The sequence below is a fragment of the Perca flavescens genome, chromosome 17 (genome assembly GCF_004354835.1).
Source record: "Perca flavescens isolate YP-PL-M2 chromosome 17, PFLA_1.0, whole genome shotgun sequence".
NCBI lineage: Eukaryota > Metazoa > Chordata > Actinopteri > Perciformes > Percidae > Perca > Perca flavescens.
In genome coordinates, this window is record NC_041347.1 from 3,543,317 (window position 1) to 3,556,374 (window position 13,058).

At 38.8% G+C, this 13,058-nt stretch overlaps 1 protein-coding gene across 1 annotated transcript; it reads right to left on the reverse strand.

The window, feature by feature from the left end:
• Positions 1-495: 495 nt before the first annotated feature.
• fam98a (family with sequence similarity 98 member A) lies at positions 496-12,657 on the reverse strand. The gene is made up of 8 exons (XM_028604261.1): positions 12,481-12,657; positions 11,568-11,716; positions 10,600-10,734; positions 6,542-6,723; positions 5,965-6,045; positions 5,740-5,856; positions 4,115-4,282; positions 496-1,801 (listed from the first exon to the last, which is right to left on the reverse strand). The coding sequence occupies exons 1-8, from the start codon at positions 12,516-12,518 to the stop codon at positions 1,118-1,120; spliced, it is 1,554 nt and encodes a 517-aa protein (XP_028460062.1). The 5' UTR covers positions 12,519-12,657; the 3' UTR covers positions 496-1,117.
• Positions 12,658-13,058: the final 401 nt, after the last annotated feature.

The window sequence follows — 13,058 nt, forward strand, 5'->3', positions numbered from 1 at the left end:
TCAACCCTACCTTACACATTAATACTGGAAAAAGAGCCCCTTTGGTGTAAAAACACATTAAGTCATTTTACGGTGCGATTTTGAATGACGACCATTCCCCTTAAATAAGGGCTCCCCCTCCCTACAAAAGCCAATTTAACCACTATATATGTGTGTATGTGTATGTGTATGTATATATATATATATATATATATATATATATATATATATATATTTTTTTGTTGCTGAAATCTAGTCCAGTATGTAATTTGGTTAAGCCTGAAGCCAAATTATACTGATTGCTGTTCCCCCTAAATCGTTTTAACTTGATACTACAAATGCATTTACTTATACCTTGTGAATTAGTGTCAGTTGTTATAGATTTCTTTTCTACCTCCGCTTATCTCTTTTTTTGTAGTCAAAATTTAAAAGCATCTGAAAAAAAATTCTAAATTTGCCTTATAAGGTTTTGCAGTTCCTTGACTTAGACAATCAGACCACTGAATGAAAAAGTAATAATGTTCTCATTTTAGATTTTATTGCTCAGTCACACACACCCATGCAAACCTTCCAACATCCATATTTGTATCCACACAATCTTCCATAAGCAGTACAATATGGCATTTTAAATAAGTAACAAAGGAGATTCCAGTCAAATCTACTGAAACAAAATGTAGACTGGAAAGATGAAGATGTTTTCAAGTAATTGCCAAATTCAATGAAACTTAAGGATTTTGAAGGTGCGCTTCTAAGGTCAGATACACAGTAGGTGCACCAACACTGAAATCTCAGGACCCTTTTCCTGTCTTTTAAAAAAATAACATAAGGCTAATTAAGTGTCAAAATGAGGTCAAAACAGCAGAGTCCAACTAATTGACTAACCATTTACAGTATTGACATGGAAGAGAAAACATTACCCCACCAGTATGAAAAAGCAAGGGACTACATTACAGCCCTCTGTACTAAAACAATAATTTCCAAACATATGGTATGCATCTCCTAGATCATCATTTAACATTTATGTCAACTTTCAACCATGCTGAAAATTCTAAATTGTATGATAAGGCAGTTAAAATCTGTTCACACATGTTAAGGAGTCGATCTTTGAGTAGACTCTGCTGCGATGCCCTTTGAGTCTTCAACTAGTGTACTGCCTGCCTTGATTAAAGCCAGCTTGGTTGTAGTGCTGCCCGCCATGTTGGAAGAACTGTTCAAACTGTCCTCCTTGGTTAAAATTCTGGCCCCCTCTCCCTCCCCAGCCTCCTCCTTGTCCTGCTCCTCCTCCTCCACCACCACCACCTCGGCCTCCTCTTCCCCTACCCCCACGACCTCCTCGACCGCCGCCTCTCTCCTGATGCCAACCTGCATCTTTTTGGTAATTGTCATGGGAACTGCCTCCTCCGCCTCCTCCTCCTCCTCCATGGTAACCAGGGTCCTGGAAGCCTCCTTGGTTGTTCCCTCCTCCTCCGTAACCACCTCTCCCTCCTCCCCCCTGATGTCCTCCTGTATCTTGATAGTGGCCCTGGTTGTAACCGCCTCTCCCTCCTCCATCTACCCAGCCTCCCTGCACCTTCCCCCCTCTGCCGCCTCCTCCTCTACCTCCCCTGTCTCCATGTCCTCCTCCGCCTCCTCTCTCATATCCTCCACGGCCACCTTGGGAGTAGTGATCGTAGCCCCCCCTGCCGCCTCCGTGCCCACTCCCACCATAGTGCCCTCCGCCCTGGGGAGCATCCTGACGCTTCTGCCAGGAGGGCATCTCTGGGGGAGGAGGCTCGATCTCACAGGGTCGGCCTCCCCTGTCTGGCACTCGGCCCATTAGAACCTGGAAAAAAGGACACACTTTAAAACAAAACGGTTTAAAAGGAAGCCCGCTAGCCAAGTAGCTCAAAGCTCAAAAGGAGCGGAGCAACAGAGGTCTTCCGATATAATGCCAGATGACCGTAAACAACGCATTTCACATCATCCGACGGAAATAGTCAGACCTCCACTGCTCTGCTCCGTGGGGAGCTCTGTGCACTGGCGCCACAGAGTGAAGCCAAACACTTCAGCTAAACACACTGCCATGACACAGAGCTGGTTTTAAATCAGCAAAATATCCCTTTACAGGCTTCCTTCATTGGATTGCTGAAGGAGGGTATAGTTCTTGGAAGTATAACATTTTTTATTGAAAATACATCCTAATCCTTCTCTATTTTAAAAGGCAGAGTTAGTCTAGTTTTGAAAAGCAAGCTCCGTCTAACCCTTCCCTGTCCTTGGGCTCCCCCCACACACAGACGTGGAAAAGTTTAATTTAAACATCTGCTTTATCCGGCAAAAAATCAGCTAAACTTTTGTTTAAATCAGTGTTTCTCAACGGGGGCGGTACCGCCCCCCAGGGGGCATTCAGAAGATGATGGGGGGCGTCGGAAGCAATATTTTGGAAAGGGGGGTGTTGAGGTGCCCTTGGGGGGCGTTTGTTTGAAAGCTAGTTCAAACCAAAGATTCACAACAACAATACATGTTTACACTTAAACTACTAAAAAAAAAAAAATAAAAAAAAAATCAGTGGTCTACAACATTAAGAGCTGCCAGTTTACAGCACTGCGATTGGATGAGACGGTGTATCAGTGTATCATAACTCTTCTCTTCTGTGCTTCTGTCAGCTTAGTTTGGTGCAGCTCCGTGCTGCCTTCATGGAAACGGGACGTCAGAGGTCATCTTAAATGAGCTCTGTAGCCTGGCCTAATACGTGAAGCTGCGTTCAGATTAAAAAAAAAAAAAAAAAAAAAAAGCAATCGCCGTGACGTCATTTTGTTTTTTAACCCCCCCCAATGTAGCACAAGTAGACTTTATATTTCACAGTAACAGTTTTTCGTCAGATAGTTTATAGAACACAACGTTTCCTACTGCACCTGAAGGCAGCTTCATTTCACGGAGAAAAGAGATGAGCGAGAGACATCGACTGTGCTTTGTTGTTTCGCAAACATTTAGCTGGTTCACAAACTCCCGGCCAGTTCAGGGCTTGTGTTTGGTGTTTTAAAACTTTCTTATGGAAGCGATAGAGGCATTGATGTCATGGTTTACTGTACGGGACTCTCACACCTCCACAAAACACATATGGGGGTGCATTTCTCCAAAACGTTTCTCCCAACGTTTTTTTCTGCTATTTACTCGCAAGACAGGCGATAGCAAACCTATACTCTTCTAACCTAGACTCTTCTAAGCATCAAAAAAGGGCTCTGACTAACTTTCAAAGATTGTAAAATTATTTCCATTCGGCAGTAGGTGTCGTTCTTCAAGTCGTTTGTCATCACCAAAATACTTGAGTGTGTGTGTGTGTGTGTGTGTGTGTGTGTGTGTGTAATCCTTCTCCTTTTACCCCTTGATAAGTGCCAGCTTGTTTTCCGTTGGATAGATTTAGATTTGAATGAAAAATAGATTTGAATGTTAAATTGCTAGCTGTTTCTGATTGGCTACTGTTAGTGTTTGTATTGTAATAATAATAAATTTTATTTAAAGCGCCTTTCATGACACCCAAGGTCACTTCACAAACAAAAAAGGACATTCAAATAGTCATTCTCTTCATATCATCAGTCATATCATTCTCTTGGTCTGTATGTTTGTTACTGTTTCTGTCTAGGAGTTTTGTTGTGTATGTGGTGTTTATGTTCTGCAGAGCAGGAACCTGCTGAAAATCAGTTTTACACTGAGTCAGGCCCGATTGTCTTTAATCTTTTCCTGTTTAATAAATAAAAAATGAAAATGAAATGAATAGTCATCTTATAAAAGGTGCTGAGGTTCACACCAGGGACATGCAGCAGGTCTTTTGATAATACCTAATTATAGTTTGAATGTTACATATCTAGTCGTTCTGATTGGCTAATGTTAACAACAATAATAGGCCTATATTAGGGCGTAATCATTAATATTCGGGGCAATTAGCCTACATAATATTTGATTGGGGGGGGTTAGTGTACCTGGATAATGGATAGGGGGGTGCTGGCACAAAAAAGGTTGAGAACCACTGGTTTAAATGATACAGAACAGTCATGAGAACATGGACTCACATCACTTATAAACAGAGAACACGATAAAAACTGTCTGAATAACCTATGACAAAGAAAATAGCGTTGTGACTAAACTGTGTTTAACCTACCTTATTTATGGCACAAGCAGTCTTCTCTCTTATCTTGCCACTGCTTGTACGTAGGATCTTGGAGAAGTCTTGACGAGCAGCAAGAAGGTGGGCAGAAGAGATTTTACTTTTGGTGCCAAGAGCCAAACGGAGTGGCTTGTAAACTTTGGCCAACTTTTCAGCATGCGTCTGTAATAAGACATACAAAAGGAAGTCTTATTCATTTTAGGAAAGCAATATATCAAGTACATCAAGTGTACAGTATGTGGTTTACAGCACTGTTTTTTTGTTTAGTTTTTTGGAACATGAATGTCAATCATCGGAAGCAGTCATGTAGTCCATTTGGGATGGACCATTTTAAAGTTCATTTATTCATTCATATTGCAGAAATCCAAACACACAATACTTTGAGGTACAATGAAAATAAAGCAGAAAGCAGTTTCCATTACAGGCATGCAGAAGCACTGCTACAACATTTTTCACAAGTAGTTGAACAAGAACAATTGTTGAGGATTTCTCACATTATAGTATACTGTGAATCTTTCAATTTTATGCCTGGGCCACACTGCCTAGCTTTACCTGATAATGACGGCAACCTTGTTGAACTGCTGCGGCTCGCAAGCATGCAGTGTCCACACAGACAGACAGTCCTATCTGTTTACATTGAGATTGCCTTTGATAATAGTCAGCTATAATAGAATGTTTAATTTCATTATGTCATTACAGAAGAGGTTAAGATTTTGTCCGCAGAAACGGGTTTTAATTTTTACACTGAAACAGTTAAGTGTTGAGTTAAAAATAAACCGGAGGCTCCATGGTGTTTTTTGCCTCCAACGTCTTGCCTGCCTGGAAGGCAAGGAAACTACAATTTCAGTGTCAGTATCTGTAGAATATGTTACAGACCTGAAAAAAATATGAGGGTGTGGTGTTTTTTGCCTCCAAAGTTGCCTTCCAGGTAGCGCGGCAATGGTTATGTACTAAATGGTTATGTTTACTAAATGGTTAGGTTTACTAAACATAACCATTGCCGCGCTTTGGAGGCAAAAAACACCAAACACCCTCATTTCTTTCATGTCTAACATATTCTACAGATACTGATACTGAAATTGTAGTGAAATTGTGACTGACAATATGACTGACGTAAGATCCTTTTAGCTGTCTATTTTTGCTGAGAACTGTGCGTGTCACCAAATAAAAGCAACACGCATGCGGTGCTCAGGTAGGCAGAGTGGCCCAGGCGTTAGACTGTTGGTTGGAAGAAAAAAAAAAACAAGCTATTTGATGACATCCCCTTTAGCATTTTTCACCATTCATGTTTTATAGACCAAAATGATTATCAGATTCATTGATAAATCGTTAGTTGCAGCCCTGAAAAAGATTCTTGCAGAAACGCTTAACATGTTTTAATTGTTTACATGCATTGATGGGTTTTCTTTTCTTACTTTTCCATTCCATGTTAAACAAACTCCTTTTCAATAACTCCTTTCCCTCCTTAGCAGGGCAAAGAAGAAACCCACATGGACAAGATGCCTAACTTTTGCTCTAACACAAAGTGTACAAAGACTTCCTGTCTAAAATGCTTTATTCGTGCTCCAGTGCATAGTGCCCCATTTTCAGATTTAGAAGGATACCAAGTTTCCACATACCTTTGCTCTGTCAGACCAACCAAAAGACTGCACTGTCACATCAAGACGTTTCAACAACATTTTTCTTCTCACGTCATACTCATTTACAAGTGCTTGGTTTATAGCTTCAATTTTTTCCTGGCAAAAAGAGAAAAAAAGAAAAGAGAAAATGTATGTAACAGTTATTCACTTGCATGCAGTGTTCCACAAGTATATTATATTTCTTTATTGTTTTTCTGTATTTACCAAGTGAACAGGTCCAAGGGCCTTCTTCAGCAAAGGCTCTCCTACGTGATTTGGTGGGACTCTACTTATGGCCTCTTTAAGCTATGAAAAAGGGACAACGTGCAGATGTGTGTATTATGATTGCTTGAATAGACAATCAAACAGCAGATACAATACATTAAACCACACTGACAAAAGCAGAAATGTACAACCAGATGTCTTCTCACACTGTGACTAAACATGACATATGTTTGGACTGAACCTGCGGACAATATTTTTTGCATATTATTATCATTATTATTCTATGTTGAGGTCACATCATTCCAACTAAAATAGGCATCTACTCTAAGGACAGAAACTCTTTTGAAAATGGATTCACAAATGAAGTTTTTAAAGTTGGGTTTGCAGCTCCTAGAAGGAAGTTTAAAGTTAAACAATCCACAGATTCAGTGGTAGGGGACACATTACAATCCAAATTTTGCACTGTGGTTGTACACAGTGTTTTTCGGTAGCTATTGTCAGGAATTTAAACAATGGCCAGCTTGAAATGCATGTTTAAACCCTTCTTTGAGAGCACATCATCTCTCTGTCAACAGACCTTCTTCTCAATTCCACTGAAGAACTGGAACATGGTGATGTTTGCTGGAGGCTTGGACATGCCCAGTGCCATGCAGATGCCCTTCAGTTCCTGGAACATGGGGCTGCCTGAATCTTGGGTTTTCTTTTCAGGCTTATTTACCAGGATCATCCTTGACGCCTCCAAGTCAGACACCAGAAAGGCTTCAAAGGCAAAAAAAAAATATATAAAAAATTGGACTGGTTACATTTCTAGGATGCTTAGGTTTCAGAGTCATATTTAAACACTTAAAATGCTATCTGGCTCAAGAAGTTAGCTTAGCACAAAAGAACAAATAAAAGTCACTAGAAATGTAATTAAGTGTTATGAAATTCAGCTGTGTTTGGTGGGGCATACAGGAAATCCACCTGCAGTTTGAGCAGTTCCACAGAGGCTGTTGTCAAAAGATATATTCTAAATTGTACTGCTTGTTCTAATATTACTGTAGTAGTATTTTTACATGTTGTGGCTAAAACCATCTGAGGCTCCCTATTTTTTTTTTCCTTCTTAATTTCTGTTCATGGTAGAATTGCAAAAAGTAACGCTGTTGCTCTCCGTTTTTGTCAACATGAATAAAGTTGGAATTGTCAATGGCCAAAACCAACTGGTGGTTCAGTGTTTACTTTCAGTCTTAGTGCAACATTGTTGCTGATCAATTTATACGTACAGGATAAGATTAATAAATAAATAAATACAAGATAAATAAAAATAGTGTCTACCCAGCTTTGGTGTGGCAGTAAGCCAGGATGCACAATACATGGACACACCTTAATAACAACTTGTAGCCATTATTAACATCATTAGTTACAACTGAGTTTGACAAGACACAATATCTGTTGTATGAAAAGCCTATTGTATGGTGAAAAATTAAACATTTAATCATCCCAACACTATGCTGAATGCCCTTCAAACACTGTTGAATGAGAGAAAGCCAAAAGCACCAGCAGAAAAGTGAAACAAGTCATATCATCTTACAAAAACTTAGCTTAAAATAGCACATTATTTGACAATGTACTACTGAAAATTACCAGGTCAGTTGTTCACTTTTCCTTAGATTACAATGCCTAGGTTTCCCCAAGTGAAGGTAGTGTATCATCGCATAGAATGACACACTTTCAGTCATGGTCTAAAAACGGAAAAATTACTAAACACGAGTTTCCCAGTTTTAAGAGGTGTATAGGCCTTTGACACCACATGTCAAAATGTTGGTGGGAAAAGCACAACCATAGTCAATTAAAATGTTAATGGCTGTATTCCATTTATGTGTGTCAGTTCCAGGGTCCGGGGGAATTGTGAATGTTTGCTCACTGGAATACTTAAATGCACAATAAGTCCTTTTCTTCCCTCAATCAAAACAATAACAAAAGACAACAAAACTTCCCTGCATTTAGCCCTGAAAAAGGTTGTGATTCCAGGACGCCGACATACATGAACATAGTAAACAATCTGTGAGAGTGATGCTGAAGTTTGAAGTGTGGTAGTGGAATATTGTACTAAACTAGGGGATGGCACTAAGCTAAAATATCTAAAATAATGACTTTTTTATTTCCCAACGCAGCACATCAGTTTTTCTAAACTAACTTAAACTTAACTTAAAAACTGGGAGAGGGTGCTTATAATTGTCAAGGGGACATACCGCATTCACGGGACAGTTTTTTTTTCTTCTGAAAATACGTTTGAAAAAGTGTGTTAAATTCAGGGTCTAGATTTTTATATGTCTATACATTCACAACAGCAGATGGCTCCAAACTGCGAGCCACCTGACAGCGAGGACGACGTTCCATATTAGGTTTTCTTAGAAGCACAATGGATTTCTGCTCAAAATGTTCCTGAATAGGACCATAACTTGTTTCACTGTACATAACTAAACAGAAGGTAATCTCAAATGTTGTTGTTGTTACACATTAGAACTGTCCTTATTTTTAAACTCTCATAAATTAATTAAACGTTTTTCTTCAGAAGTTTGCTAAACTTTTCAATATTATCCAGGGATGACTCCAATTATAAACATGTAACATTTGAAGGTATTTTACTGTACAGTTTTTGAGAAGCTGAACTGAGTAACTTCAAATTACACTGATATTGAAATTACACATTGATTTCGTAATATTTGAACTGTCATAAAAAAGAATACGTTTCAGCGGTCAAGGTTGGATTTCTTTTAGTCGGATCAGACCATGCAGAGTACAGAGAAAGGAGGACACATCTGGGACAAATATACCAAACTGCGCGGTGAAAGTGCACTCTCCGTTGACTTGCGAGCCGGAAAAACCAAACTCTGGTCAGGCCAATCACATCATGTATAGAGTCGGTGGGCGGGGCTTATGGCAACTGCTGCTGGGAACAGCGGTCTTCTGGAAGACTTGGACCCTGTTTACATGTACTGTACATGGTTATTTTTACAAACGGAGACATTTCCCTTTGTTTGTACCCTTCGTTTACACGCAAACGGAGAATTCTCCTCTGAAACAGAGTCTTTCTAAAAACTCCGGCCGAGGGTGGAGATTTTTGAAATCTCCGTTTGCATGTAAACTGAGACAAACAGAGGTTTAGACAGCCGAGAGAGAGAAAGAGGACGTGATTGGTTGCTGTTGTTTTTGTCGGGATTCTGATTGGCTAACGTGGGCTTGAGCTTCTCATTACACTGCCACCTACAGGTCTGGCATGCTCTCGACTGCATTGACGGCATATATACACGGGTACATATAAACAAACACTTTTCTGAAAACGGAGAGGTTGAAATGTCCGTTTATGAAAATAGCCAGCCACGTGTAAACGTAGCATTGGAGCTAAGCTTTTATTTAAGAAAAAAACAAAGAACGGCACAGAAGTCATTCTTAAAAAAGGAAGATGTGTTTGGAGTTTTGCCGACCGGATACGCAAAAGTTTAATCTATCAACTAGCTTCTCTTCTTTCTTCGTTGCTCTGCCTGATTGTAGTGCTATTGTGCAGAGGGAACTTAAAAGACAACCGTTTATCCCGCTTCTCAGATTGAGCGCTGTCAATGGTGAGTTCTTGTCAGGCTTGTCAGACTAATGTATTAGGGCTTTGACTCCGAACTTCATTATTTGAATATAAAAAAATAAAATAATGATATTCGAATGAATATTAGGCAGCCCTTAATATTCTAACCTGTTATGGGCATTCTTTTTTGTAAATGTGTTTGCTTGTAAACGTTGTTTAAATTCAGATTACGAGGCTTTTTCACGTAAAATGTAACTACACGTCGCGGCGACACACGTCTCTCGGCCATGGCTTGCATTTTTCCCCCCACTCATTTGCTGGTTCTCCTTCTCCATAAACAACATGAAATCAAGGAGAGGGTAAACTTTTCCTGCTACAGATTTCCCACGTTGGTCAGAAAGAACAGGGGAGACACTTTGTTTCTCTCACTATGACTCTAGAGTCGCTACTCACTCTGAAGCTACCGGTAATCACCGTCACTCTCTCACTCTACACACACTCCCCACACACACACGCCGGCTCGACGCACACACCAGCACACGAGTATAAACATCAGACCACTTACGTAGGCTACGGTGAAAGCTCCGAACTTCCTGTCTAAAGCATACGGTTTATGTTTAATCCGGGGTCTGACTTTTAATAATATTAACAATTTTAATAATTGTGTTTTTCTTCTGAAGACATCATTGTCTGCCTATTGACATCGATACAATGCCCTCTGGTGGACAGAACATATACAACTTAAGTTTGATAAAAATATAGGTCTTACTGAAGGCATTTAATGGTCAAAACATTATTAATAAATATTTGAATATATTTGAATATTAATAAACAAACAAACTTCGAATATGATTTTTGGGCAAAAGTCAAAGCCCTACAGCGCATGTACACAGAAAAAAAAAAGTATTTCAAGCCCTGATGACAGTGCAACACTTCATCATAGGTGGGTGTGGTACAACAGTCCACATAAAGTGCAATAGACTTTAACCTCACAGGTTAATGCAGCAATGCTTTTTATAAAAAAAGATTTAGGGTTGTGTTTGAAATTCAGATGTTGCGAAGTGCTGTTATCATACTAATGAGCAGCAGACAGTCGGTCCTGTTGAGGAACCTCTGGGTGATGTCTCCGCTGGTGAGGATAGAGTAAGGACAGGCGAGCTCTGACAGAAGGCCACTCATCTCCAGCTGGAAGCCCTCTGCCTCACTCGGACCTGGCAGGGTTTGAAAGAGAAACACACCAAACATGATGTCACAAGGCAGGCTGGGTAAATCTCACAATCTAAGAAATACAGCCAGCTACAGTATTTGTGTTAGCACAGTGTTTCCCGTAGGAATTCTTCCAGCAGCAATGATGTGCATGTTTTATTTTGCGATTCCAGAAGATAGTTCTACCCATAGACCAAACATGCAACTTCTCAATGCCGAGGAAGAATTGTAATTGTAAACTCATACTCATGGACATACTTATTCGCCTTTATATAATCCCTGAAAAGAAAGTCAAATATTTGGAACAACAAATGTATTATAATGAAACAAAAGGTTTAATATCCTGTAAACAATTTGATTCGGCTGACAAAATATTTACTCACATGTAGATCTCCTTATTTTACTTATTAATTTCAAACAATATTTATATTTATCAGTATTTGTGTCATGTTCTCAGTTGAACTGTAACAAACTAATGTCATGTTCTACAGATGCCTGTTTTAACTTAGAATTCAATAAAGTGAGAAAGAAAAAAAAAAAAAAAAAAAATCTAAAAATGAAATATCCTTCAAACTTATCCATCTTGAAATGAAAAGCCTATACTACGGAATTTGAGATAACAGCAATTAAAAATGTCCAAAGACCCCACACCCACCACCACCCTCTCCTCAACTCTTCTACCATTGGTTAAAAACGCTAAGTAACCCAAACCATAGCATGTGCCAAGCATATATTCAATTTTGTCACTTCTTTGCAATCGTCATCAATCTTTAGCTTGCAAGAAAAGGTAAAGATACTAGTAGAATCATTTACTTAACAGTGATAAAATATGTCTTACAGTTAGTGGCGTGGACATTCTCATCCAGCTTGCAGTAGAGTCTAAGCTCTGAGACTATCCAGGCACACAGCTTAGTAAACTCAGGGGAAGCTGCTCCTCTGCTCACAGCAGAATCCAGAGCTCCTTCCTCCAACAGAGGGCCTTGGTACCTACATTGACACATACATAGTTCATATAAAATACTTTCTTTTTACTTCATTTTGAACATTTAAAATAAAACAACATTATATATATATATATATATATATATATATATATATATATATATATATAAAATAAATAAATAAATAAATAAAGAAGAGAAATTAATAAATGACATAAAAAAACATTCAATCTGACATATTACACAACTACCCTTATCAGTAACGTTACAGCTTGGCAGTAAAGATAAACAATACTGAGCCTTCGTTCAATAAGCAGAGCGAGGTTTACACTAGCCGCACAGACTTGTCTTGGGACATTACTGACCATTGAGAAGCTACAAGATATTTCAGCATAGTAGGCTAATTAACCAAGAAATACTTCAATCAATCATGCCGGTTATTTTTAGAAAGTGGGTCTAGAATTGGTTAATAGAAAGGAATGTGTTGGAGCTAGCCTGATATAAATCATGACGGAAGCAGCTTCTGCTGACGCAGCTTGTAAACATAATTACAACCAGTCTGTAGGTCTATTAATATCGGTACGCACACAGATAGCTATGGTTCACATACATAGCAATGAAAAAATGCATCACCGTCAGACTGGAATAACCGTTACAACAGCAAGTTAGCCGTTTTGCTAAAGCAAGCTACACTGTAACGTTAATGTGCTGGTGGCTAAAATAGGAAAGATTGGCAAGGCTGGTCATTGGAATGCCAGCTTTTGCACATAATTTTCATACAAAGGCAAACATATCACGTTTTTAACTTACCCTAAATCTTCAAGAGAGACGAGGATGTCATTCTCCATCCCAATGATCTATTCTTATGCTCTAAAATCACGTACTATTAAATAGAGTTTTCACATCAACAGCCAGCTCAGCTGATACACGTTTGACTTGTTCTACTTCTTCTTTGGATTTATTGGTGGTTGGCGAACCAAATTACAAATGCTTTACCGCCATCTAGCGGACTCCAATCATGGATGTATTAAGAAAGTAGAAAGAAGGCAGTTACAAAAGTTTTTTTTAATCTTTTTTGCAAATCAAGTACAATGACAAATTCCAAAACACATATATACCAGGGGTGAGGAGGTACATAAAATATGAAAGAGTAAAAAACTAAAAATATAACGGAAAATACATTAAATAATTTAGCAGTTCATGCAATTAAGAAATTTATAAATATCAAGAGTCTATAAGGCTTTAGGGTTTCTAGAGTTCTGAATAGTTTGTATGTATTGTAGCATTTCATTCATAAAGATTTTAAATAGAGGTTTTCTGTTACAGAATTTGTGAATGTGAAATTTGCCGAGATAATGAAAAGATTGATGATGTAATACTATTTTTGT

What these genes read in the sequence shown, in the direction of transcription:
- fam98a (XM_028604261.1), bottom strand. Translation starts at nt 12,518, where the DNA reads ATGGAGAATGACATCCTCGTCTCTCTTGAAGATTTAGG. An exon ending in GTCTCTCTTGAAGATTTAGG is followed by an intron (nt 11,717 to 12,480) that starts GTAAGTTAAAAA and finishes GTGTCAATGTAG; the next exon opens with GTACCAAGGCCCTCTGTTGG. An exon ending in CTGCTTGTGCCATAAATAAG is followed by an intron (nt 1,802 to 4,114) that starts GTAGGTTAAACA and finishes CCTTTTTTCCAG; the next exon opens with GTTCTAATGGGCCGAGTGCC.